The sequence below is a fragment of the Polyodon spathula genome, chromosome 9, assembly GCF_017654505.1.
Source record: "Polyodon spathula isolate WHYD16114869_AA chromosome 9, ASM1765450v1, whole genome shotgun sequence".
NCBI lineage: Eukaryota > Metazoa > Chordata > Actinopteri > Acipenseriformes > Polyodontidae > Polyodon > Polyodon spathula.
Window position 1 is genome coordinate 50,470,126 of NC_054542.1, and position 27,311 is coordinate 50,497,436.

Genomic DNA, 27,311 nt, shown 5'->3' on the forward strand with positions numbered 1-27,311 from the left:
TTTTTAATCTTGCGTAGGGGCAAAGGAGACTACCACAGGTTGGGCCATGGCTCTGATGACCATGTGAGGAGACCGCGACAGGTCCAAGGACTGCAAGGGAAGAAAGTCATTGCTATTGCCACAGGGTCTCTTCACTGTGTATGCTGCACAGAGGATGGTAGGGCATGTGCATGCTACAATGCACAAGCACTGAGCATTATCATGTGTTTCCTCTGGGTTACAGTAAATGTTTTAATGGAATGCTGTGGGCACTGGGGTAATTAATCCATAGTGTGTATGACTGAATCACATGTGTCAGTCCTATCCAGTCTCTTTGATCAATTAGACCTATCCTGAATAAGACTAGATGTGTGTTTCTTGTTTTTGTATTTTAACCGCCAGACTATTCTACAATTGACTTCAATACTAACAAAATAAGAGCATGCTTCTGTTTAATATGGGTGTGCTGCGAAGCTTGTTTTCAGGTTACTTTTGCACTTAAGTCAGTGAGTTAAATGTCCCAAATCCTCTTTCAGGAGGTTTAATCTTTGCGGCGTCTTTCTCATTATCGCTGCAGAATGTCTTCTTTCCCTTTCCTGTTCGAAAGCCCGAATGTGTTCAGCATACAAAGTACAGTACCGTACTACAGTTTAAATGATAGTTTGGATTCAACTGAAGCACAGGATTTGTAACCTGTTTCTATAAATTAATGCTTGTGTGTGAAACAGTGAACATGTTATTTTGGCACAATTTTTTTTTTTTAAACAGAATTTCAATGTCCTTGCTAGTTATTTTCAATACAAATACATTGTTCTTTAAGAGAAACATCTGCATTGTCCTATTTCTATCAGGAGAAGTGTACACTTGGGGGGACAATGATGAGGGACAGCTTGGAGATGGAACCACCAACGCTATCCAGCGCCCCCGCCTGGTGGCAGCTCTGCAGGGGAAGAAGATTAACCGTGTGGCCTGTGGCTCGGCTCACACTCTAGCCTGGTCCACCAGCAAACCTGCCAACGCTGGGAAGCTCCCTGCTCAGGTACTCCACACTGCTCTGGTACAGTATGTTAATATTCACCTACTGGTGTAAAAGTGAGCTAGACAGCCAAAAGGCTCGTCTTACCTGATATGTTTTTGTCAAATGAAAAGCAATTCTAGAACAATAAAAAACAAAGCAAAAAAACTTCCAGGTTCCCATGGAGTACAACCATCTCCAGGAGATCCCAATCCTTGCACTGCGGAACAGGCTGCTGCTGCTGCACCACATCTCGGAGCTCTTCTGCCCATGCATCCCCATGTTCCACCTGGAGGGACGTCTGGGCGAGGCTGGCCAAGGGCCTTCCGTCGGCTTTCATACACTACGTGGGATACTGATCTCACAGGGCAAGGTGAGCGGCCACATCGCTGGTGAACTGCTTTACTTGTGGGTCTTCAAAAGCAGCTGTACTTTTAACAAGTGGAAATCATCTAGTTTTGAATTCTTTTTTTTATTAACTGTTGAAAATGTGTTGCCCAATTTTATTGTTTAAAAATGAACTTTAAAAGAACAAACAAAACGATGAGGCTGCCAGCTGAAATAATATTTTCTTTTGGCTTTTTTTTTTTCAGAATTTCAAAAATAATTTTATTCACGCTAGTTTAGAGTAATTGAAGGATTGTTATATATAGTACATAAGTATCCACATTCTCTGTGTGAATAATGGGATTAGTTTATGGCATTATATATATGTGTATGTGTGTGTGTAACATGTTGGAATACTGATTGTGACCTCTGGTCTCTCACACAGGAAGCTGCATTCCGCAAGGTTGTCCAGGCAACCATGGTGAGAGATCGGCAACATGGACCGGTTGTTGAGCTGAACAGAATACAGGTACTGTTGGAAACCATGGGCTGTACTTGCATAGTGCTTCCTGCAGTCTTTAATGAATCCTATTTCTGGAAAGCAGAACAAATCCTGTTAATGTTACCCAAGGAAAAACAAAACCCTTTGAGTGGTTTAAACAGCTTGCAATAAATATATTGCTTCAGTGTATGATTCTGGTGGTGTAAAATTAACAGGCTTTTTACACCTTTCAAAAAATAGGAGTTAATTCAAAGTGGTGTAAAAGCTTTGAAAATATGGCTCATGAGTTTTTTTTTTAATTCATAAACTGCTTGGGTTTCTGCTAAAGTTTATACTGTATACTGCCAACAGTATCTGACAGATGATGTTTAAATGTATATGATAAATCTATGTTAAATGGTCCTGTCCTGCCCTGACTGGTCTGGTAAGTAAAGCATAGAGGGGTTTGGAATGGTTCGTGAAACACTTTCTTAACACCAATATTTAAGACACAGTTGTCTCTGAAAGTGAGCTCTTGTCCGGGAGCACTAGCACGTCTTCTCTCAGAGATTACTGATGTTCTCTCTCTCTCTCTCAGCTGATGCAGCTTTCACTCTGGGTATTTCGCTCTAGGTTATGGTTGTGCTGTACATGTGATTTCTTTGACAATGCTGGAGACTTTTATCCTTGTGTGGAAGCTTTGTATCCTTGTCCTCCCAGGACTGCAGTTTATTAAAGACCACTGCACCTTGCCCCAGAGCTACACAAATAATATATGTCTTTGTTTACAAACATGCACAATGCTTGAGCGTGCCAGAATGCCATCACAACTCATGTGCCTGCATGCTTGTTCCCCAGGTGAAGCGCTCCAGGAGTAAAGGGGGCTTAGCTGGTCCAGATGGCACAAAGTCTGTATTCGGACAAATGTGTGCCAAAATGAGCTCCTTCAGTCCGGACAGCCTCCTCCTTCCTCACCGCGTCTGGAAAGTCAAGTTTGTGGGTATGTTGAGCCGCTCTGTTGAATTATTTATTCCATATTTAATGACTTCAGTTCCCAATGCTCTCCAGAGCATAGTACAGCCGTTTTGAATAACATGCAGGTTTTTGTTGGGTGAAAATTATTTTGAATTCATGTTAGAAAATTGTTACCTGAACAAGCATTTATCTTTAAGTTTCTTGTTGCTAGTTTTTTGTAACTATCCAGTAATTATCTTGCTAAATCTTAGCCAGTATACAGCTATGGACAAAGGTTTTGCATTATCCTATAGAATTAACTAATTTTGCTTCATGAAGTTGAATGAAACCTGCTGAATAATGTTACATTCACACATTGAATTGCATACCGCTTTGTAGTTTTCCATATACTTGGTTTGCATCAGCCACCTCTCTGTGGTTATCCAGGGATTAGCCTTTACAATAAGGGCTTGATACTAGCCACGCTGATTCCCTGCTACAGTCCAGTGCTCTGAAACAGTCCTCACAGGATTGTAGGCTGATCAAATCAGCCACTTTGTCACTCCGATGTGGCATACAAAAAACACTGCATTTCAATATGCGCGTTAGCCAAGTAAACACCAAAAACACTGCATTTCAGTATGTGCTTTAGCCAAGTAAAACACCAAAAAAGTGTGGCAGGCAATCCTGTACCTGTTTGTTTCTAACAGTGTAAACCATTAGATGGAGTGGACTGTCAGTGTGATGGTTTGTGCTTCCCTAGGGGAGTCTGTGGATGACTGCGGAGGAGGCTACAGTGAGTCCATTGCAGAGATGTGCGAGGAGCTGCAGAACGGCCTGACTCCTCTGCTGATCGTCACTCCCAACGGCAGGGATGAGTCTGGAGCCAACCGGGACTGCTTCCTGCTGAACCCGGCAGCCAAGTCTCCTCTTCACATGAACATGTTCCGCTTTCTGGGTGAGTCACAACAGCACTTCTGAGCGCTGCGCGCGTTTAATACAAATAAAGGAAAGTAGAAAAATGCCAAGCAAGATCTGAATCAAATTTTTTTTAAAAGGAGACGATTTCAGGTCAAGCAAATGCGTTGCGGTTACAGGCCTTCAGCAGTGCGGCTTTACGGACCAGTTCCTGTGCACGCCATTCCTGCGCACGCCATTCCTGCACACGCACATACATTTAATGACACTGGTGCTGCATAGCTAATATTTCTTTCTTTCTGTTTTGCTAGGTGTGCTGCTCGGCATTGCCATCCGCACAGGCAGTCCTCTGAGTCTCAGCCTGGCTGAACCTGTCTGGAAGCAGCTGGCAGGGATGAGCCTCACGATTGCTGACCTCAGTGAGGCGAGTAGTAAACACTCTTAAACTCCACACCAACAAACTTGCACCATTCTGGACTGTACTGGTCAGAATCACAAAGGCATATTCATACAGTGTTTCTAATTTCCTTCTTTGTGTTTACCATGACCCAGTGGTTGCAAGTTCTCAAGATTCAGTCTGATTGCGATTCAGAAATGTGAAAGAGCTTTAGTCACATGTGAGTAGAGAGGGATTGAAGTTGTAGTCTACTTCTCGTGGGAAAGCGCTTCACCTTGGACTCATTTAGAAGCTGCTGTACACGCTCTGCCAGTTAGATAGCAACAGCAGAAACCAGGAAACACTGCCGCAGATTCACTGTATTCCCAAGCAGGTCTAGTGTGCACATAGTGGTCTGCAGTGCGGAAGACTATTTGACTGCAAACTTTAATCTGTAGCTCTCTGCGCTATGGCTCTCTGTGCTGATTTTTCTTCAGTTTCAGATGGCAAACTTTTTTGAAGTTTCTCAAGCAGGTTGTTAAATCTGGAAAAATATTAATCGCTATTTTGTATATTGAAAAAAAAGGGTTAAAACCCATGCTTTTTATGAACAAGACACTGATGTGCAATATGTTATTTTTTTCCAAAAATAAATGGGTAGTTGTAATTTTTAATTTTTTTTAATAAAACAATTCCTCTATAATTTAAAGTAGTCCACTTCTATGTTTCAGAATGATCCACATTGCATTTGTGTGTCTGTGGGTTTTTTTTTTTTTTTTTCAGCTGATTATTTTAATCATGAGCTGATCATGTCTGGAGACACTTGATTAATTACCAGGGCCAGCTAAGGGCTTTATTCACGACAGACTGCATTGTTGAACATTTTTGCCCAGAGATATCTGCAAGGTTAACTCTGGAAGTTATTCCTGCACATGGCTTGGTAAATGGGAAAGATGTTCAGTTTCTGAACACAAGAGCAGCTGCCTTACAGCGGCCCCAGTGTCGGCTCCATGTCTTCTCTCAACAGTTTCAACTGCAGATCAGACTTAGAAATGGCAAGAAAATAGCTGCGACCTTTTTAAAAGTTCAGTGTAGATAACCATTTTAGAATAGGTTAGAAACACCTGTACAATTCATCAGTCTGCCTCCTGTAACAAAGCAGATCAGCAGGTAAAGAGAACAAGGCTTCTCATTCTCTCTGCTGGGAGTGTACAGAGGTGGCAGTGTATGTGCAGATCAGTTTGAGTTCTAGTTACATCTAAACCCGCTAATCCAATTGTGTCAACATTCCTGAGCACAAGCTGTTGATGCTATCAGAAAGTGTGTGTGTGTGTGTGTGTGTGTGTCTGTCTGACTGTCACGCCTAAATGTTCGCGCGTCTGTAGAGGAGCATGTTCCATGGTAATGAAACCCGTTCTCTGGGGTACATGGAGGTGTGTCTGTACGTGTGCATGTGGTGGATGCGTTCCATAGTCATGATCTTGCTAGCTCTCATTTTATATTTCCAGCAGTGGTGGGGGGTGAATGGTGCTTACATAAGCAGGTGTTGTTTGTCATTGAGAACGATGCGTAACAGCACAACGTTTTGTCTGCTATAGGTTGATAAAGATTTTATTCCCGGGCTCATGTACATCCGAGACAACGAGGCGACAGCTGAAGAATTCGAAGCCATGACCCTTCCATTCACTGTGCCAAACTCTAGTGGACAAGACATTCAGCTGAGCTCCAAGCACTCGCACATAACACTGGGGAACCGTGGCGAGTATGTGAGATTAGCAATACATTACAGGTGAGTGGACAATCCATCCTTCAAACGATAACACTGAGGAACCGTGGCGAGTGTGAGATTAGCAATACATTACAGGCAAGTGTAATTTTAAACAGCGAGTGTAAAATAAACAGCGCTTGTGAAAATAAGTTGGACCTGATGCACCTGACAAGTGCTGAATAAATGGACCGCTAAGGGTTAATGAGAAAGCCAGCCGTTCCATTTAAATTTCCCTGGATTTTTTCCATTGGACTAATGTCTCAATGTGCGCCAAGAGTCCCTGTGTGTGTGTTCCAGGCTCCGGGAGTTTGATGAGCAGGTCTCTGCAGTCCGAGAGGGAATGGCCCGCGTCGTTCCTGTGCCTCTTCTTTCCCTCTTCACCGGATATGAGCTGGAAACAATGGTATGCCTCTTGTTTTAATTGTTTTCCTCTTCAGTCACGTTGCTTCAGTATGCCCTGCTTGGTATTCCAGGGATGGAAATAAAAACTCCTGTTGCATAGCAGTTTCGTTCATTCCATGTTTTATTACAAGCTTGATTAGCCACAGTGTATTGGTATCCAGCTCTGGTGTAGTAAAACCAGGAATGGATCAAAGCGCTATGCAGTGGGAGTCTTGTATATTAACGGCTGTTGTCTTGTATATTAATGCTGTTCAATGATTTCAGGTGTGTGGCAGCCCGGACATCCCTCTACATCTCTTGAAGTCAGTTGCTACGTACAAGGGTGTGGAGCCCACTGCTCATTTGATCCAGTGGTTCTGGGAGGTGATGGAGTCTTTCTCCAACACTGAGAGGTCCCTGTTTCTGAGATTCGTCTGGGGCAGGACCAGGCTGCCCAGGACAATTGCAGACTTCCGGGGGCGAGACTTTGTTGTTCAGGTTAGTCCTGTTTCCTCTGTGCTGCAGTCCGTCCAGAGGCGTTTCTGAAATGGCCAAGGTGTTGTCATGCTCTTGTGGGTTTAGTGTTTTAGACATGTGCTTGGAAACCTTGTTTTAAATGGGGACAGGTTGGGTTTTATTGAGTTATAACAGGGTGTGATAGGGAGCTATTGCATTTGTTTTGAGATCACCAATTCATAGATTGCAGGACGTACCACTTATTTGATCAGAGTGTACGGTGTGATACAAATATCTACAGTAAAATCTAGAGAGGAAAAAAATCAGCATGTGAAGCACCTGTAAAGCAAGCATGTGACCCTCCTGTCTGTTTCCAGGTGCTGGATAAATACAACCCTCCTGATCACTTCCTGCCAGAGTCCTACACGTGCTTCTTCCTGTTGAAGTTGCCCAGGTACTCCTGTAAGCAGGTGCTGGAGGAAAAGCTGAAGTACGCCATTCATTTCTGCAAGTCCATTGACACCGATGACTACGCACGCATCGCACTGAGTGGGGAGCCGGCTGCAGACGACAGTAGCGAGGGCTCGGACAATGAGGACGCTGATTCCTTCGCTTCGGATTCCACGCAGGACTACTTAACTGGGCACTGAGAGAGTATCTCCCAGTGGAAGAGGAAATCACAGGACTGCTTAACTGGGCACTGAGAGAGTATCTCCCAGTGGAAGAGGAAATCACAGGACTGCTTAACTGGGCACTGAGAGAGTATCTCCCAGTGGAAGAGGAAATCACAGGACTGCTTAACTGGGCACTGAGAGAGTATCTCTCAGTGGAAGAGGAAATCACAGGACTGCTTAACTGGACACTCAGAGTATCTCCCAGTGGAAAAGGGAATGAATCGGAGAAGTGAAAACCAGACGAGAACCAGGGGAACGACAACTTCTGTTTTAACCGCACTAAATATTATTTATTACTTTATACACAGTTGGCTAATAATCCCGTAAGACATATGTGCAATTAGCTATAACAGCACTGTATCCTGGAGAAAATAGGTTTTCTTTTGAATTCGTTTAAAAAAAAAAAAAAAAAAAAAAAAAAAAAAAAAAAATGTATATTTTTGTGTTTACTAATGTCATGTAAATGTTTCTATTTTAAGTAAGCAGTGCAACATGTAACACATGGCATTTAGCCTGGCACTGTGGTAGACGATTAGAAACATGTGCTGTGCCCTTCATATTAGTTTGTTGTATAGTGGAGATAATATGCAACATATGAGTTTTATTTTAAATATTTCTTTGACGGTAATAGCAGTGTTTCTTTAGAACAACCTTTTTTGATTGACAGGATCAGTATTCCTTAAAATACTTCTACTCTCATAACACAGCCTGCTAATGTGTCATTTTAGTGTCTTTATTATGTGTCTTTAATTACCTTCACAAGCGTATGCGTGCACACTGTAGTCATTCGGAAATGTATATATAATGATTGTGCCATGTATCCACCACAAGCATCTCATTTACCTGTGAATAAACTTCAACTGAAAGTGATCCTTCTGATTGCAGCCCACGATACATCCTGCAGAAAAGTAGCCTGTCATTGGCTGGAGAGGTGACCAATGTCCTAATCGAATATCAGACAGGAAATAGACAGCACTAACAGGTGCAATGAATAAAAAAAAGAATGTGTAGATGCCTCAGGAAATACGACTGAACACATGCTGTGCGTATTATTGTACCTGCAGTTTTCTGTTTTTGATTTCAGTTTCTAAAGGTTTTTGACTCTGTAATCTGCTAGGACCACGAAACAGGCCTGGCTGCCCCCTGCATGTGCTGCTTACCTTGGCCCTCTTGCAGTCCGCTTGTTGTTAATCATAGTTTTTACAGAGAGTTCAGCTGGGATTAGTTAGAATACAGCGGTACTGTAGTACTGGCTAGAACATTCCTGAGGAATTTCACTGCTTGGAGTTGGCAGTCGCTAGGCTTAGTATCTATTGAGGTGATTTACTCTATGGTACGCTTGTTTTGTTTTGTTTTTTCATAAAAGGGTTTTCCAACACAAGTTGGTGTAACCACCCCCTGACATACCAGGTAAGCAGCAGCGAAGAGGACTTTGTTAACCTTGCTGTGCATTGAAACATAACAATCTTTACTTTTTTTTTTTTTTTTTTTATTTCATATAGAAATAGCCATTGAAAGCAAGCATGCTTCCTACCTTCTTTTTTTTTGCATGATTGTTAAAGTGGCCCCCCAGACTTCATGTACAAGGTCCACGTTAATATTGTTCTGCAGTCCTTTTTCTGTAGTAATTTCATAGTATAAAAACCATGAGTAGCCTTGTACAATGCGTGCAACTAGTATACTACCCTATCGGAAAATACCACAGTACATCTACTAGAAACTGTGTGCTAAGCATTCTGTGTATCCCATGCAGCCCGTGCACAGCACACTAACTCCTACAGCATTATATTCACATTTGTTTCCCTGCTCATAAACATCTATAGAACAAAGACGGGAATTCCTTAAAAACACTTCCAATGAAAAGTACAAACATTTAGCCCCCAAAGCTATTTTATTTTACAAAAGATATGTTTAAAAAATAAATCATAAATCATGTAATTTTTTTTGTTTAAAAAAATAAATCATAATAATAAAAAAGAATTCATCTTGCATGCATTGTTATATCTAATCTGTGTAGAGTGATTACTTTAACTTTGACACCACTGCTTTCCTTTTCAAAGTATGATGCATCAAGATACCAATCTAAGATGATTGGGAACAAGACAATCAAGTAACAGTATATCTCGTTATATTGTGTAACGAGATTAATCAATTTGATAGTTAACTCGATTTTAGTTAATATTTAAACATATTAATAGCTTCAAATTAGTCACAAAAACGTATTAGTCCTAGGCATCAATTGGATTTTTTAATTGTTATCAAGTACAAGTTAGTGTGAAAACTTTTCTATAAAAGTCTCCATATCAAAATGCATTTGTTACAACTCATAAGTGAAAACCAACATTCTAAACTTAACAAATTCATACTAACAAATTAATATCCCAAAACCATCCAATTTTTTTTAAATACTGACTTTTTACCATCTGTTAGTATCACATGATCTTCCAGAACAGCAATCACATGACCTTGACATTGACGCATCGCCAGAGCGCTCGCTCTGCGTCCCGCCTCCAGGTAGACGGTGTCAGCTGCGATTTGCAAATGTTGTGTTTTGATTGAATCTGCCAATACTTCCTTGCTGCGGTTTCTTTTTCTAATCCCAGTAGATCGACGGTGCCTCTATATGTTTTAATCATTAAAGTGGGCTCAGAAAGGGCTGGGGCCGGGTGCAGTCCCTTGCACCCCCAGACACTGGCCCTGGTCTGTCTTCAGTACCAGACTGCAACCCTGAACTGGGAGCAATTGCAGGTCTGGTTGATAACCACTGTCTTGAAAGTTTTATATATTTGAGCTCTTTAGGAGGTGGGTGGGTGCTTAAAAAAACGGAATATTCCCCTGACATGCACTACGAAGCTATTGTTTAAAGTGAAGATAATATTTATGTCTTTCGTTTGCGTGACTGAATGGCAGTCAGTACATTTAAAAGCACACCAGTGGTCATGTAAAACAGGTCTCTGGAATATTGCATGCAGTGTTCTCAATGCTAGCATCCCGGATCACGCACCTTGGATTCAGCCTTAGTACTCTGAGTGGACTGCTGGTTCCACCTCAAACTTCACTTTGTGTACAGCTTTACTGGTCACAGTGTGAATATTCCAGTTTTTTCATCAAAATCTAGGCGTTCTTGACACAAATCCTTCTTCAAACATGTTCATTATTTCTTGCTGTGATGATCTTTGTGGAATATTACCCATGAGTTCATTATTTTTCTATGCCAGTGCTTAATACCTTCTACAGGAATATTCGGTGCTGATTATGAAGGTCAGTGAGAAAACATTGGTTACATTCTTCTTGCTGCCAACAGTGTAGTGTATTAGATGAATACAAATCTATAGTAATGACCGTGGTGGAACCTGAAAGCGAGACTAGTAGTGGGACCCATTGACACCAATTAAAATCCCAAAGGTTGTGTTTTTACTGTTTTTCCCAACGTAAGCCTCTGTTCCAGTTCACATTTCTTTTACTGGGATCTATTTAGCCAGTTGTGTCAAAGTACATACTTTTGAGGCCCCACTTATGCATTGTAAGCATATTTCCTAGTCTTAGCCTGTCAGTTTAAGAATAATTACAGTACACTACAGTAAAGTAGTCCGATGGTGCTTGCATAAGTTAGTTTGAAAATGTACTTTACTGTATGTAAACCCATTCCATCCTAGAGTATGTGTTTTCTGTGCAGGATGCAATACATACATCATGATGATAAACCATTTAAACAAATGTATTTTATTTATGATAAACAAGGCTTTACATTTAAAATTAATAATTAATTGTTTAGCTCTTAAACCATCATAAACATTTTCAAAACAGATTTGATTTAGCCTTCATGACCAGTTTTATGTTTGACATGTATTTAGAAACGTCATATACAGACTACAGTGCTTCAAGATGCTACTGTGTAAATGATTGAAAAGATGGGAAGATCGTGAGATTCCAGTTAAACGTTGAGTAAAATACTACTGTATGACTATTAGGATTAAACATTGAACCCTTTTCAAACCTCAGTTAAACGTGTGCTGCCAGGAGATATTTTAATAGCCACTCATACCACGTTGCCATCCTTGTGTCTTCTATAACCACGGACTAATACACTGCCATTACAAGTACTGTTTCACACAATTCAGTAACTTTAGTATGAAGCCAAGGTTCTCTGTGCATTTTCAGAGTAAGAGTAAGGATGTGTTTTACAAAGGGGCAGCCCAAAGTCCTTCACACGTCAGAGGTCAAAGGAGCTGAGCTACAGGGGTGTCCACACAGGTCAGGTAGGTAGAGTAGGCTACAGTGCTGACATCAGAAAGCATCAGAGGTTGTCACATGACCTGCAGAGCGCTCTCTCACAAGTCAGGCTTGAGGTTGGGGCCAGATTATCTCTGCAGGATCCATTCATTATTGTAAGGTTGATCCTTGGGAATTTGGCAGAGGGTGGCCTGTACTTGCAGTTATTTAACAAGAAATCACATGGCGCTCTGTGCAAAGCTTCTCTGTGTTGGATGCTCTGTTTCATTTTCCTGGAGGCTGGTGATCCTGCATGTGATCCTCATCACTGCGTCACATCTTCATGTGATCAGACAATATGAGGGATAATGAGCCACGCGTTGTTCTTTCAGCAAGAACTTCCATACAGCATGTTACAAAACTAACATGTTACAAAACAGCTTTTACCTGACCATGGGTTGAGTTAGCAGCTGTTACTGTAACATTCGGAGCTGCTTGGGTTGGGATGGATAGCTGCTGTTATTGTAACATTCGGAGCTGCTTGGGTTGGGATGGATAGCTGCTGTTATTGTAACATTCGGAGCTGCTTGGGTTGGGATGGATAGCTGCTGTTACTGTAACATTCGGAGCTGCTTGGGTTGAGATGGATAGCTGCTGTTATTGTAACATTCGGAGCTGCTTGGGTTGAGATGGATAGCTGCTGTTATTGTAACATTCGGAGCTGCTTGGGTTGGGATGGATAGCTGCTGTTATTGTAACATTCGGAGCTGCTTGGGTTGGGATGGATAGCTGCTGTTACTGTAACATTCGGAGCTGCTTGGGTTGGGATGGATAGCTGCTGTTACTGTAACATTCGGAGCTGCTTGGGTTGGGATGGATAGCTGCTGTTATTGTAACATTCGGAGCTGCTTGGGTTGGGATGGATAGCTGCTGTTACTGTAACATTCGGAGCTGCTTGGGTTGGGATGGATAGCTGCTGTTACTGTAACATTCGGAGCTGCTTGGGTTGATGGATAGCTGCTGTTACTGTAACATTCGGAGCTGCTTGGGTTGGGATGGATAGCTGCTGTTAACATTCGGAGCTGCTTGGGTTGGGATGGATAGCTGCTGTTATTGTAACATTCGGAGCTGCTTGGGTTGGGATGGATAGCTGCTGTTACTGTAACATTCGGAGCTGCTTGGGTTGGGATGGATAGCTGCTGTTATTGTAACATTCGGAGCTGCTTGCTGGTTGGGATGGATAGCTGCTGTTACTGTAACATTCGGAGCTGCTTGGGTTGGGATGGATAGCTGCTGTTATTGTAACATTCGGAGCTGCTTGGGTTGGGATGGATAGCTGCTGTTATTGTAACATTCGGAGCTGCTTGGGTTGGGATGGATAGCTGCTGTTATTGTAACATTCGGAGCTGCTTGGGTTGGGATGGATAGCTGCTGTTATTGTAACATTCGGAGCTGCTTGGGTTGGGATGGATAGCTGCTGTTATTGTAACATTCGGAGCTGCTTGGGTTGGGATGGATAGCTGCTGTTACTGTAACATTCGGAGCTGCTTGGGTTGAGATGGATAGCTGCTGTTACTGTAACATTCGGAGCTGCTTGGGTTGAGATGGATAGCTGCTGTTACTGTAACATTCGGAGCTGCTTGGGTTGAGATGGATCGGAGCTGCTGTTAGCTGCTGTTACTGTAACATTCGGAGCTGCTTGGGTTGAGATGGATAGCTGCTGTTACTGTAACATTCGGAGCTGCTTGGGTTGGGATGGATAGCTGCTGTTACTGTAACATTCGGAGCTGCTTGGGTTGGGATGGATAGCTGCTGCTGTAACATTCGGAGCTGCTTGGGTTGAGATGGATAGCTGCTGTTACTGTAACATTCGGAGCTGCTTGGGTTGGGATGGATAGCTGCTGTTATTGTAACATTCGGAGCTGCTTGGGTTGGGATGGATAGCTGCTGTTACTGTAACATTCGGAGCTGCTTGGGTTGGGATGGATAGCTGCTGTTATTGTAACATTCGGAGCTGCTTGGGTTGGGATGGATAGCTGCTGTTACTGTAACATTCGGAGCTGCTTGGGTTGGGATGGATAGCTGCTGTTATTGTAACATTCGGAGCTGCTTGGGTTGGGATGGATAGCTGCTGTTACTGTAACATTCGGAGCTGCTTGGGTTGAGATGGATAGCTGCTGTTATTGTAACATTCGGAGCTGCTTGGGTTGGGATGGATAGCTGCTGTTATTGTAACATTCGGAGCTGCTTGGGTTGGGATGGATAGCTGCTGTTACTGTAACATTCGGAGCTGCTTGGGTTGAGATGGATAGCTGCTGTTACTGTAACATTCGGAGCTGCTTGGGTTGGGATGGATAGCTGCTGTTACTGTAACATTCGGAGCTGCTTGGGTTGGGATGGATAGCTGCTGTTACTGTAACATTCGGAGCTGCTTGGGTTGAGATGGATAGCTGCTGTTACTGTAACATTCGGAGCTGCTTGGGTTGGAGATGGATAGCTGCTGTTACTGTAACATTCGGAGCTGCTTGGGTTGGGATGGATAGCTGCTGTTACTGTAACATTCGGAGCTGCTTGGGTTGAGATGGATAGCTGCTGTTATTGTAACATTCGGAGCTGCTTGGGTTGGGATGGATAGCTGCTGTTATTGTAACATTCGGAGCTGCTTGGGTTGGGATGGATAGCTGCTGTTATTGTAACATTCGGAGCTGCTTGGGTTGGGATGGATAGCTGCTGTTACTGTAACATTCGGAGCTGCTTGGGTTGGGATGGATGGCTGCTGTTATTGTAACATTCGGAGCTGCTTGGGTTGGGATGGATAGCTGCTGTTACTGTAACATTCGGAGCTGCTTGGGTTGGAGCTGCTTGGGTTGGGATGGATGGCTGCTGTTATTGTAACATTCGGAGCTGCTTGGGTTGGGATGGATAGCTGCTGTTATTGTAACATTCGGAGCTGTTACTGTAACATTGGGTTGGGGATGGATAGCTGCTGTTACTGTAACATTCGGAGCTGCTTGGGTTGGGATGGATAGCTGCTGTTATTGTAACATTCGGAGCTGCTTGGGTTGGGATGGATAGCTGCTGTTATTGTAACATTCGGAGCTGCTTGGGTTGAGATGGATAGCTGCTGTTATTGTAACATTCGGAGCTGCTTGGGTTGAGATGGATAGCTGCTGTTACTGTAACATTCGGAGCTGCTTGGGTTGAGATGGATAGCTGCTGTTATTGTAACATTCGGAGCTGCTTGGGTTGGGATGGATAGCTGCTGTTATTGTAACATTCGGAGCTGCTTGGGTTGGGATGGATAGCTGCTGTTACTGTAACATTCGGAGCTGCTTGGGTTGGGATGGATAGCTGCTGTTAATGCACACAGGACATGCACAGCAACGTGCTGAAACACACCTGCACGTCTGTTTCTATAGCCTTCATTTAGAAATGGTCAAAGTTGTAGAGCGAGATAATAGTTAAAATAATGTATTTTCGGTTCCTGTCTCTTAGAGAAAATATGAAACCGGGACCAGGGACAAGAAAAAACAAATTCGCTTTGAGCTCAGTGTTAAGAATCGATGATGACCAGTCTCATTAATGTCCATGCTGCTTTTAGAATTAGGGTTGGATTGGTCTTCTGATGTTATAGTCTTGATATAGTTTTCATTGCATGATGTAGATCATTGCATGCAATTACTGGAAGTACATCTCCTTCTCCTCTTCCTCCTTCTTCATTCCTAATCTGGTCATAAGTTGCAGTTGTAGTATTGCATGTGATGCTCATTCATTCAGCTTCTTGTTCCACATGACCAGGCTCATCCAGCTTCTTGTTCCACAAGACCAGGTTGGTTCACTCCTTCTGGCTCTTGTGTAACGAACGGTAGCTCTTCAAAGCCAGTGGTTAGAGATAGGGATTAATAAGGCTATTGTGTTAACTATGTGTACTGTATAATACTGTGTGTAAAAAGAGGTCTGTAATTAACTGTATCATTGCGTTAGTTGTATAGGAACAATGAATCCAGAAGACACTGAATACAGCCCTTTATTTCAGAGCCTCAGTGTTGTCACAAACTTGGAGAGGGCAAAAACTTGATGGTTTGAGTTTCTCAATAAGTGGAGACCAATTGATGAACTGATTACTTATCTCATGGTTATATAAACTATGCTGAACTATAAAACACTCAACAGTGCTAAAATAATCAATACTAAAAGAAAAAGAAAAATCAATACAAGTGTTTTGCTCGAAATGCTTGGCATTTAATGAACTTGCTTTGTTTGAGCATTTCTTAGGTTTACAGCACTGCCTGCCAACACATGCTGGTGACATTGACCCCTGACCTTATGTGGCTGCTGTATTGAGGTCATGTGACTCTTGAGGCTTTTTAAAGAGTTTGTTTCTGCCCTGTGTAAGTCCAGTTGAGGTGTATTGAGGTCATGTGACTCTTGAGGCTTTTTAAAGAGTTTGTTTCTGCCCTGAGTAAGACCAGGTGGGTGGATGTGGGTTATTTTTTACAGCTGGTGGTAATAAAAGACAGGAGAGGTCTGAATGGCACTCTGATATTAAAATGGTCACCACACAGTATAACCCAGCCTCCTATAACACACGTCAGTGATGGACAGGATTCCAACCCAATCACTGCCTGCCGTTTACACACTTGCTCAGCCCAGTGACATGAACGCAATCCAATAACAGAACGTAAACAGGTACTCATTTAGCATGGAGCTCTCCCAATTATTAATACTGTCCTCCCAGGCTGGTTCATGTAACCCTACACCGAGTGAGCCTGAGGACTGTCTGCAGTGGGGATCGCCATGCCAACAACTGTAAACACTGCAGGGGTTACAGCCTCTGACACATTACAGTATCTTTACGGCTGGTGTACAGCTGTATTCTATGATTCTCACAATACACATTCTTACTCTATACTGTTCTGTACATGCTGTAGATATACGTCCTGGTCATCAAATAATCTATGGCAGGGGATACATGTTACCGAAGTACTTGTTTACATTGAATTAATTTTTCTAACCCATTCACTCGGAGATACCACTGATCTTATATTATGCACCCGGGTGCTTTGTTTTTGTTCAACATCCACATTTCTCATTGTAATATTAGATAATAATAATAAAACCTACTAAAGAATATTGAATATAGAGTATTGTGTAGGGCAGCGGTTTGAACCCAGGTCCTGAAGCACCTGCACAGTCCTTTGTTTTATACTCTGAGCCTGTCTGTAAGTGCAGTCTTGTGTCCTGGAAACAATGCTTTAAAATAAATGTATAGTATAGCTCCCAGTGAAAGCGAATCCCTGGGCTGTTAGGGGTACTGGAGCCATCATGCTGCATGTTACAATATACAACACAAACAGGGCCCACCAAATGAACAGTGACAGATGCTGCAACAGAGCGCTAGCCTTCACAGCAGCTTCTGCAAATCTGGCAAGACACTGTTAAACAGGACTTTCTGCTTTGTGTTTGTTTGGATGGCAGAGTAAAGGCATTTCCCTTGTTTTGTGTGTGCCCACTCCCTCAGGACTAACAGCAGTATAATTCATATAGCAGTCTAATCAAACACTGGCTGGTAATTAGACATCACATGGCAGGGAACCTAGGCAGCCCAGCTGTATCCATGTAAGTGAAATGAATGGGAGGGTCACTGACTGTAAACTGATCCTGCTTCTGCGCAAACCCAGCCGACCATTACTGGACCCCTGCTTCATTCAGGGAGAACAACCCAGCCGAGCATTACCGGACCCCTGCTTCATTCAGGGAGAACAACCCAGCCGAGCATTACCGGACCCCTGCTTCATTCAGGGAGAACAACCCAGCCGAGCATTACCGGACCCCTGCTTCATTCAGGGAGAACAACCCAGCCGAGCATTACCGGACCCCTGCTTCATTCAGGGAGAACAACCCAGCCGAGCATTACCGGACCCCTGCTTCATTCAGGGAGAACAACCCAGCCGAGCATTACCGGACCCCTGCTTCATTCAGGGAGGACAACCCAGCCGAGCATTACCGGACCCCTGCTTCATTCAGGGAGGACAACCCAGCCGAGCATTACCGGACCCCTGCTTCATTCAGGGAGAACAACCCAGCCGAGCATTACCGGACCCCTGCTTCATTCAGGGAGGACAACCCAGCCGAGCATTACCGGACCCCTGCTTCATTCAGGGAGAACAACCCAGCCGAGCATTACCGGACCCCTGCTTCATTCAGGGAGAACAACCCAGCCGAGCATTACCGGACCCCTGCTTCATTCAGGGAGGACAACCCAGCCGAGCATTACCGGACCCCTGCTTCATTCAGGGAGGACAACCCAGCCGAGCATTACCGGACCCCTGCTTCATTCAGGGAGAACAACCCAGCCGAGCATTACCGGACCCCTGCTTCATTCAGGGAGGACAACCCAGCCGAGCATTACCGGACCCCTGCTTCATTCAGGGAGGACAACCCAGCCGAGCATTACCGGACCCCTGCTTCATTCAGGGAGAACAACCCAGCCGAGCATTACCGGACCCCTGCTTCATTCAGGGAGGACAACCCAGCCGAGCATTACCGGACCCCTGCTTCATTCAGGGAGGACAACCCAGCCGAGCATTACTGGACCTGATTTCAGCTATCATTTATTCATCATCATCTTCATCATCTCTGTCATTTCAAGCTAAATTCTTTTCTTAAAGTACCCATTTCTGGTTACATAAATCTCAATTTATTAGAGGTTAACTGTAATATATGCTAATTGTAAAAGTCCATATTAAACAGATTTTTGGGGGAGTACACTATTCCTGCAGTGCAGTACCAGTTCATACAGGACTGTTAATAAATGGGATTAATCGAGGTTCTGAATAAAATAAGTTGTCAATATTTCTACCAGCATTTATGGCATTTGAAGATTGATTAAAGTCAAACTTGCATACTGACTGAAAGTGGTAAATATGTGGTAAGAGATTAAGAGTAAATGGCTCTGAGAATCTAGCCCAATGTTGTTTGACTGTTTGAAAATATATGAATTATAAAAAGAAAACAAATACTATACAGTACAGTAGAGTGAGGCTGCACTTGAGCTATGGGAGTGACTCAGGACTCTACACTACGCTTGTGTAAGACATCTCAATGGAATTTCATAGTGTGTTAGTTCTGCTCACTGCCTCTCTAAACTTTCTCCTGAAGCCTCTGCCAAAACATTTCATGTTTCCATTTCAAGTTTATAGTTGCTACTCTTTTTTTTTTTTAATTGCCACTCATATAACAGTGTTATAAATAATTATACTTCATAGCAGACCACTGGCCTGAAAAATGAAAATCTCATTCAGATTGGTGTAAAGGGTTTCAATAAAGTAATATTTTGTTAATATTACATTATGTCAATATTGCGTTTTCAGGGTTTGAATGTAATTTTTTTAATTGAATTCACATTTCTTTCCAAGAGGATTATGAAGAACTGGCCAATGAAAAGTGTAATCCTATTAAAACAGAAATCATTTTGGAGGCTCCCGAGTGGCGCATCTGGTAAAGGCGCTCCGCGTGGAGTGCAGGATGTGTCCTATCTCCACGTGGACTGCAGGATGCGTCCTATCTCTGCCTATCTCCGCGTGGAGTGCAGGATGCGTCCTATCTCTGCGTGAGTGCAGGATGCGTCCTATAGCTTGGACGTCACTTGTTGGAGTCCAGGCTGTTCCACTGCCGGCCGTGGAAGGGAGCGGTGAGCCGAGGACACCCTGTCCGCCAGGGCTGGGAGGTTTAGGCTGGCCACGGTGTTCTCAGTTCATTGCGCACCAGTGACCCCTGTAGACTGGCCCGGTGTGTTGTCTTTTGACCCTGCCCAGAGCTGCGTTGGCTGCATGGCGGGCCTGCAGAGTGAAAAGAAGCGGTCGGCTGACGGAGGACAGTGTGTGTTCGTTCGCTCCCTAGTCAGCGCAGGGGTGTTAGCGGTGGGCTGAGCCTAAATATAATTGGGCATTTCAAATTGGGAGAAAAACAGGGTAAAAATGAATTGGAGACTACTAATTTAAAAAAAAAAAACAGCTATTTTGTTTTACTGATGCATGTGTTTTCATTGATGGTCTGGTCAGAAAACTAAGAATGAAGCAGGTTTCTGTGCAAACAGACACAGAAAGTACCTCTTTATATTTTAGCTTAACCCTTTCAAATTGCCACATAAACTCTTTTAATTCTTAAGCAGATGTGTCTCGTACGATTCGTCACACCCAGCGTGTGCGGCTGGACAAGGAAGCTAATGTCTCATTACTGGGTTCATTTTAAAAAGCCTGTCGAATCCTTTAGAACAGTGGAAGAAAAAGAAGAAATTCCTACTGATTTAAACTGAGTGAAATCTAAGGGAGAAACCCTTTGTGCTGGTAATTATTACTGTACATGAGAGAAATCTAAGGGAGAAACCCTATGTGCTGGTAATTATCTCTACCTGTGCACATGTGCTGAATCTAGGCATTGCTACACCATGCAATGATTCTTCAATGTGTATAAAAACTAAGCTTATATGCATATAAAAAAAATTAAGCATTCTGATATCTACAAATTAACAAGAACCATTCATGTAACAGAATACTCACTGCACACTTAGCAATGCTGTATATATATATATATATATATATATATATATATATATATATATATATATATACATAGAACAGTGCTGAGAAAAAGTTTGTGAACCCCTTTTCACATATTTCAAACCTAAAATGTTATTAGATCCTAATCTAAGTCCTAATAATAAAGACAACATGATTAAAAAAATGACACAAAAACGTGATACTTTTTCAACATTTATTTATCCACAAATGATTCAACATTCAATATCCATGTGTGAAGAAGTATGTGACCCTTTAGATTCAGTAACTGGTGGCACCCCCTTGAGCACCAATGACTTCAACTAAGCGTTTCCTGTAACTGTTGGTCAGTCTCTCACATCAGTTTTGAGGAATTTTGTCCCATTCCTCCTTAAAGAACTTCTTCAACTCGATGACATTTGAGGGCTTTCTTGCATGGACAGCTCACTTCAGGTCCTGCCATAACATTTCGATGGGATTTAGGTCCGGACTTTGACTAGGCCATTCTAAAACGTGGAATTTCTTCTTCTGTAGCCATTCTTTTGTAGATCTGCTTGTATGTTTAGGATCATTGTCTTGCTGCATGACCCACTTTTGGTTCAGCTTCAGCTCACGGACGGATGGCCTGACATTCTCCTCTAGAATCTTCCGATACAATGCAGAATTCATGTTTGTGTCAATGGTGGCAAGCCGCCCAGGTCCTCAGGCAGCAAAGCAGCCCCAAACCATCACACTCCCACCATCATGCTTGGCGTTTGGGACGAAGTTCTTCTGTTTGATCGCAGTGTTTGGTTTTCGCCAAACATAACGTTTCTCAACGTTTCTAGGCCAGAAAGTTCTACCTTTCTCTCTGTCCAGAGAACATTGTTCCAGAAGTCTTGTGGATCATGTTTGTGCTCTTTGGCGAACTTCAGACAGACAGCAATGTTCTTTTTAGAGAGCTGTGGTTTCCTCCTGGGTATCCTTTCATGAACACCATTCTTCTTCAGTCTTTTTCTGATAGTTGAGTCATGAACACGCACATTAGCCAAGGTGAGAGTGGCCTGCAGATCCTTAGATGTTACTCTTACTCGTACAAATTAATATCCAAGTGTTTGGATATCCCAGTGAGCACAGTTGGATCAATAATTAAGAAGTGGAAGCTGCATCACACCACCCAGGCACTGCCAAGAAAAGGCTGTCCCTCAAAACTCAGCGCTCAAACAACAAGGAGACTTGTGAGAGAAGCTACAGAGAGGCCAACAATCAGTTTGAAGGAGCTACAGAGTGCAGTGGCTGGGAGTGGAGTAATGGTGCACCAGTCAACCATATCAAGAGCTCTGCATAACACTGGCCTGTATGGGAGGGTGGCAAGAAAGAAGCCGTTACTCAAAAAGTACCATCTGAAAGCACATCTAGAGTTTGCCAGAAAGCATGAGAGTGACCCAGCTGCGATGTGGGAAAAGGTTTTGTGGTCAGATGAAACCAAGATTGAGCTTTTTGGCCAAAACTCAAAGCGCTATGTGTGACGCAAACCTAACACTTCCCATGCCTCAAGACACACCATCCCTACAGTGAAGTATGGTGGTGGCAGCATCATGCTGTAGGGATGCTTCTCATCAGCAAGGACTGGGCATCTTGTTACAATTGAAGGAAGAATGGATGGAGGAAAATACAGGAAAATACTGCAAGAGAATCTGCTTCAGTCTGCTAGAAAACTGAAGCTTGGGAGGAAATTCACCTTTCAGCAGGACAATGATCCCAAGCACAAGGCCAAAGCAACATTGGAGTGGCTCATATATGGCTCAATACCATTGAGAATCTGTGGCACTATTTGCGGTCCACAAGCGTCGTCCAACCAACCTGAACAACCTGGAGCAAATCTGCCAAGAAGAATGGGCCAAAATCACTCCGACACTGTGTGCAAAGCTGGTACATACTTACCCCAAAAGACTTAAAGCTGTTATTGCAGCGAAAGGTTGCTCTACCAAATATTAATGTGTGAGGGTTGAATACTTATGCAAGCAAGATATTTCAGTTTTTTATTTTTCTTAAAAATATTTCCCAACATAAAGCCAATGTCACCTTACAATAATTGATTTTGAGTTAAAGTGATTTAAAATAAAATATCGAACAGAACAAAATTTCAATGTACCATTTGTAATTCAGTAATATGAGAGAATTGGTCAGGGGTCTGAATACTTTTGCAAGCCACTGTATATACACACACACACACACACACACACACACACACAGAAACACCAGGGCTGGCCAGTATAATATAAACGATGCTGGCTTTGTACTCAATGTGTAATCTATTTGTGTAATAGATATGGAAATCAATGTATTTTCTTTTCATTCATTACTTGTATAAAAGTTTGAATTTAATAACAATACATAACTACATGGATTTGTAACAGGCTCTATCTACAGCATGTCTTGGCTTCAATGCTCTATTTTTCTGTAGTTAGTATGTCAATGCGTGATGAACATGATGAACTGAAATGCTGTTCCTTGGCTGTAATACAGCTGTGTGCATGGTGTAGAAAGTATTTATGAATTTTTTAAACAAACAAACAAACTTGAAGTCATTTACCAGACTAGGTGACACTTAAGTGTTAGTTCAGAGAGCAAGTTTACATGCTTAGCCAGTGTTGTGAATGCAGCAGGCTCAAGCCACATTCTGAACTACTGGTTTCCAAGTAGCAGAGCCTTGTATTCAAAGGTCATTCTCAATTTACAAGCACCTAGTGGTATTCTGGATCCAAGGCAGAGGCTGAGCCCAGTGATAGAAAATGTGAAAGACTTGATTGTGTCAGTCCTGGTCTAACACGTTGGTATTATCCATGGATGAGATCTTGGGGGCTCACCTCAACATACCCATAGAAACATTATTAAAGGCAGGCTGCCAAGTTTCAACTACAATGCTAGAGAAAAGCATGACAAGGTTATTGTCTATGGAGAACCTATTCTTGAAGCCAAGCACTGCATTGCATTGCTTTGCTTTGTCATAGTATAGAAATGAAGTGTTTGCATGCAGTTGTTCTTTGTACACTCCTGTTGTTTTGGTGTCAGGTTCTGGATACTTCTGACCAGTTTAAAGACTCCAATTAGCACTAATCTTGGACTACCTAATTTTACTTTAGGTAAGGAAGTCCAAGATACATATGAAAAACATGTACTGCATATTGTGTTACACAAACACAGAACCAATCTGCTTAGTGCCTCAGCATCACACCTGGTGGAGAATGGTGAAGAGCACCATAGCAGAGCAGGTCCATGAATACACTGAAGAGCTGATGAATAACAGATGGGCCGTGCAGTCTGCTGTATGGCTGGGGCACATGGAGTTCAATACAGAGGTTTTGTCAGGGTTACTGTTTAATTGACATACAAGACAACGTGGGGGCTGAGAGGTAGCAAGAGTTGCACAACGTTTTTAAACTGCAGTCACTGTTAATGATGACAGAGTTTAAATAATGGTAGAAGGACTACAGGCATTTGCAGTGATGGCCATTCAACATATATATATATATATATATATATATGGACACACACACACACACAGTGCTCACTGTGTTCCTTGTTTTTTTGTTACTATCACCTTGTGCTTTAAAGACACAATAATTATATTTTGGTGATCAGCATAAACTAAATAATTTAAACCGCAATGTCACTGGCAAAACACACACACACACACACACACACACATTACAAAGGCCATTAATTATCACACCAGGCAGCCGATAATTAAACGGGAGCTTAGCAATGCAAATTAATACAAACAAATAAAATAAAATACCTGCTCTGCCTGTAACAGTGTTTCACACCACTTTCCATTTTCACGTGTCATATTAAAACTATGAAACAGATGCTCATTTACCTAAATTAAATTACAGGGTTTCGAAATTATTTAAACCAGTTTTGACAGTCTGTTTACTAATTGCATCTTATATGTTGTGCAAATATACGCATTGACGCTTATACAAGTTTTGTAAACAAACAAACAGTTTCCTGATTGTAACAAAAGATGCCCGTGTTCTCAATGCTTGCTAATAAGCACGCTTCACGCTGGGCCGTTTGTCCCGGGTCAGAACTCTCTGTTTTGCCCGCAACTGTTCAGTCTGTAACCACGTTGAACAATGAAACACGCAGAAGAGTTAAAGATTTTTCTGCTCGTCCCAGACCCAGAGATACGTTTCTCCAAACTGCGCAATCACGAGTGTTCGCTTGGTTATTAATGAATAACACGCGGATTGCCATGGAGTTAAAGGAGCCGGCTTCGTCAGGTAGGTACTTGTTTATGACGCTGTATGGTGACGTCGTTTTGAAGTTCAAACTGAAATCGATTTGATAGGCGGCAGATAAGTACTGGAAAGCCTCGACTTTTACCGACAAGTCATAGAAATACGGTTCTAGTGGTAATATCTGCAAATTGAAAACCAATATCACCGTTGTAGTTATAAAGTGGTACATCGTCACAATGTGGTATGCCTACCAAAACTTGACCTGCCTAATGTAGAAAATGGTAAAGGATGTGTAGCTCTGGTAGTTTCTCCGAGCACGCTGTATATATGCAGGTGTGCTTGCAGTTTAACTCTGTAAAGAGTGTGTAGCTCTGGTAGTTTCTCTGAGCACGCTGTATATATGCAGGTGTGCTTGCAGTTTAACTCTGTAAAGAGTGTGTAGCTCTGGTAGTTTCTCTGAGCACGCTGTATATATGCAGGTGTGCTTGCAGTTTAACTCTGTAAAGTAGTGTGTAGCTCTGGTAGTTTCTCTGAGCACGCTGTATATATGCAGGTGTGCTTGCAGTTTAACTCTGTAAAGGGTGTGTAGCTCTGGTAGTTTCTCTGAGCACGCTGTATATATGCAGGTGTGCTTGCAGTTTAACTCTGTAAAGAGTGTGTAGCTCTGGTAGTTTCTCTGAGCACGCTGTATATATGCAGGTGTGCTTGCAGTTTAACTCTGTAAAGAGTGTGTAGCTCTGGTAGTTTCTCTGAGCACGCTGTATATATGCAGGTGTGCTTGCAGTTTAACTCTGTAAAGGATGTGTAGCTCTGGTAGTTTCTCTGAGCACGCTGTATATATGCAGGTGTGCTTGCAGTTTAACTCTGTAAAGGATGTGTAGCTCTGGTAGTTTCTCTGAGCACGCTGTATATATGCAGGTGTGCTTGCAGTTTAACTCTGTAAAGGATGTGTACCTCCAGTAGTTTATAAACAGTATACATGAGTCCTTTGCTTCAATTATTAACGTCTTGCATGAGAAAGTTGGCTAGGGGGCTGACAGTCAAAGGAAGGGTACTCTTATTGATTGCTGCACAATGACACTCCTGGTAAGCTCTCTGCTATTTTCTATCAGTCACCAATTAGAAGAAAATCAAACTTCAATATAATGGACTCCAATATAATGGACTCCATGTCCGTCAGAATAGATATTCTGTCCCAGTAATCATTTCTTAATTCCTTTGACTAGGGATTCATGCATGCAATAGTTTGAGTTAATAGAACATCTTATTATAAGAGGGTCATAATCGTTATTGTAGCGCTGACAGGAATTGTCATCTATTCTTTTTAAATGCAATTAATACAAATGTTAGAAAGAAGTTGGGGTCTAATAAAACAGCAGGTAGAAGGACTGCCACGTGTACAGAGACTATAATAAACTAAACTGGACTTTTTGGTTACGCCAAGTTTGCAAAGAACCATCCAGATACCAACTCAAACCACTAAAGCAAAATGATCATTCAGAAACAGTGCCTGTTTTAAAAATGACATGCAGTTCTATTCCATTTACAACTTGCCGATTGCAGCACAGTCCAGGTGCTTTTCAGGGCTCTAATTGTGCTACCTGAGTAAATCCAGTACAAGAGAAGGTCTAAATGAAGTCTGAACTAATGGGAATCCCACAGGGTATATTTGCATATTTTTTTTTATATTTCCCATCATGCTAAACAACACCCTGAAAAAGTTGTTTAAAGAAATGCCCGCTTCTATGTTGCATCTTGCCTTGTCCCATTGTCTCCAGCAATAGCAGCTTACAGCACCCCAGTTACCAGTCCAGCTGAGCAACCTCTAACATAGAGGATTTGAATAGACCGCTGAGAGTGGTGAAGGTAGTTACTGATTAATTACATTGTGTATGTGATCAGGGGTAGGCACACTTCCTGAACAGGCCTTTATTCAAACCATGTCCTTAATTATTAAATCAAACCAATTAACCCCCTGGACAGGTCATAAAGCACTTGATCACTTCGCTAAATCATTTTAAACCTGTAATGCAATAGCACTTCAGATCAGAGTTGACTTCTTCTCACCACAAGGTGTCACTGTTCATCTTAAGTGAAAGACCGGAGCTGAAAAAGATTCATACAGAGCAGTTTTTCCCAATCCTGGTCCTGGGACACATGTGTCTGTTGGTTTTCATTCCAACTTAGCACTCAATTGCTTAACTAGACCCTTAATTGAACTGATAATTTGCTTAAATAGATCTTTTTACTTGTTTTCCGCTCTTAAACAGTTGCAGAGTTCAAGTTACTTATTAAATGTTATAGCTAACTTGAACTCTGCAGCTGTTTAAGAGCTGAAAACAAAGTTCTAATTAAGCAACTGATCAGTTCAGTTAAGGGTTTAATTAAATAATTGAGAACTCAGTTGGAATGAAAACCAGCAGACACAGGGGGTCCCCAGGACCAGGATTGGGAAACCCTGATACAGAGAACAACACTACAGCTTTATATTCTAATCCTACAGGATATGCATCTTTTAAATCCCGAGTCCAGGTATGTGCTGTGTATAAATAAACAAGTGCAGAATCTTTCCCAGAAAGATGCTTTCCATGCTATTGAAATGGGGCTATACACATCTCTGCTTTTGCTGGGGTCTAAATATGTTTATTCTATTGTTTGCCACACTATGGTGCAGCACCCCCCCCCCCCCCCCCCCCCCCCCCCCCCCCCCCCCCCCCCCCCCCCCCCCCATCACTGGTATAATGCACCCAGCTCCTTGTTGTTCACAGTATAATGCACCCTGCTCCTTGTTGTTCACAGTATAATGCACCCTGCTCCTTGAAGTTGTTCACAGTATAATGCACCCAGCTCCTTGAAGTTGTTCACAGTATAATGCACCCTTCTGCTTGTTGTTCACAGTATAATGCACCCTGCTCCTTGTTGTTCACAGTATAATGCACCCTGCTCCTTGTTGTTCACAGTATAATGCACCCTGCTCCTTGTTGTT

At 42.5% G+C, this 27,311-nt stretch overlaps 2 protein-coding genes across 5 annotated transcripts in view; both read left to right on the forward strand.

The window, feature by feature from the left end:
* LOC121321014 (E3 ubiquitin-protein ligase HERC2-like) overlaps positions 1 to 8,199 on the forward strand; it is an 80,803-nt gene extending 72,604 nt beyond the window's left edge. For 3 of the 4 annotated variants that reach the window (XM_041259907.1, XM_041259910.1, XM_041259909.1), the window contains 11 exons: positions 18 to 157; positions 831 to 1,018; positions 1,170 to 1,367; positions 1,767 to 1,850; positions 2,661 to 2,802; positions 3,520 to 3,714; positions 3,986 to 4,098; positions 5,649 to 5,839; positions 6,116 to 6,221; positions 6,485 to 6,697; positions 7,033 to 8,199. In XM_041259907.1, coding sequence (XP_041115841.1) covers positions 18 to 157; positions 831 to 1,018; positions 1,170 to 1,367; positions 1,767 to 1,850; positions 2,661 to 2,802; positions 3,520 to 3,714; positions 3,986 to 4,098; positions 5,649 to 5,839; positions 6,116 to 6,221; positions 6,485 to 6,697; positions 7,033 to 7,305 — 1,843 coding nt within the window. In that variant the 3' untranslated portion in view covers positions 7,306 to 8,199. The remainder of the gene's footprint in view (positions 1 to 17; positions 158 to 830; positions 1,019 to 1,169; positions 1,368 to 1,766; positions 1,851 to 2,660; positions 2,803 to 3,519; positions 3,715 to 3,985; positions 4,099 to 5,648; positions 5,840 to 6,115; positions 6,222 to 6,484; positions 6,698 to 7,032) is intronic. The other variant, XM_041259908.1, reaches the window with a different exon arrangement.
* A 3,304-nt stretch (positions 8,200 to 11,503) lies between these two features.
* LOC121321116 (extensin-1-like) lies at positions 11,504 to 18,142 on the forward strand. The gene is made up of 2 exons (XM_041260019.1): positions 11,504 to 11,588; positions 17,223 to 18,142. Exons 1-2 carry the CDS (start codon positions 11,504 to 11,506, stop codon positions 18,140 to 18,142), a joined length of 1,005 nt encoding a protein of 334 aa, XP_041115953.1.
* Positions 18,143 to 27,311: the final 9,169 nt, after the last annotated feature.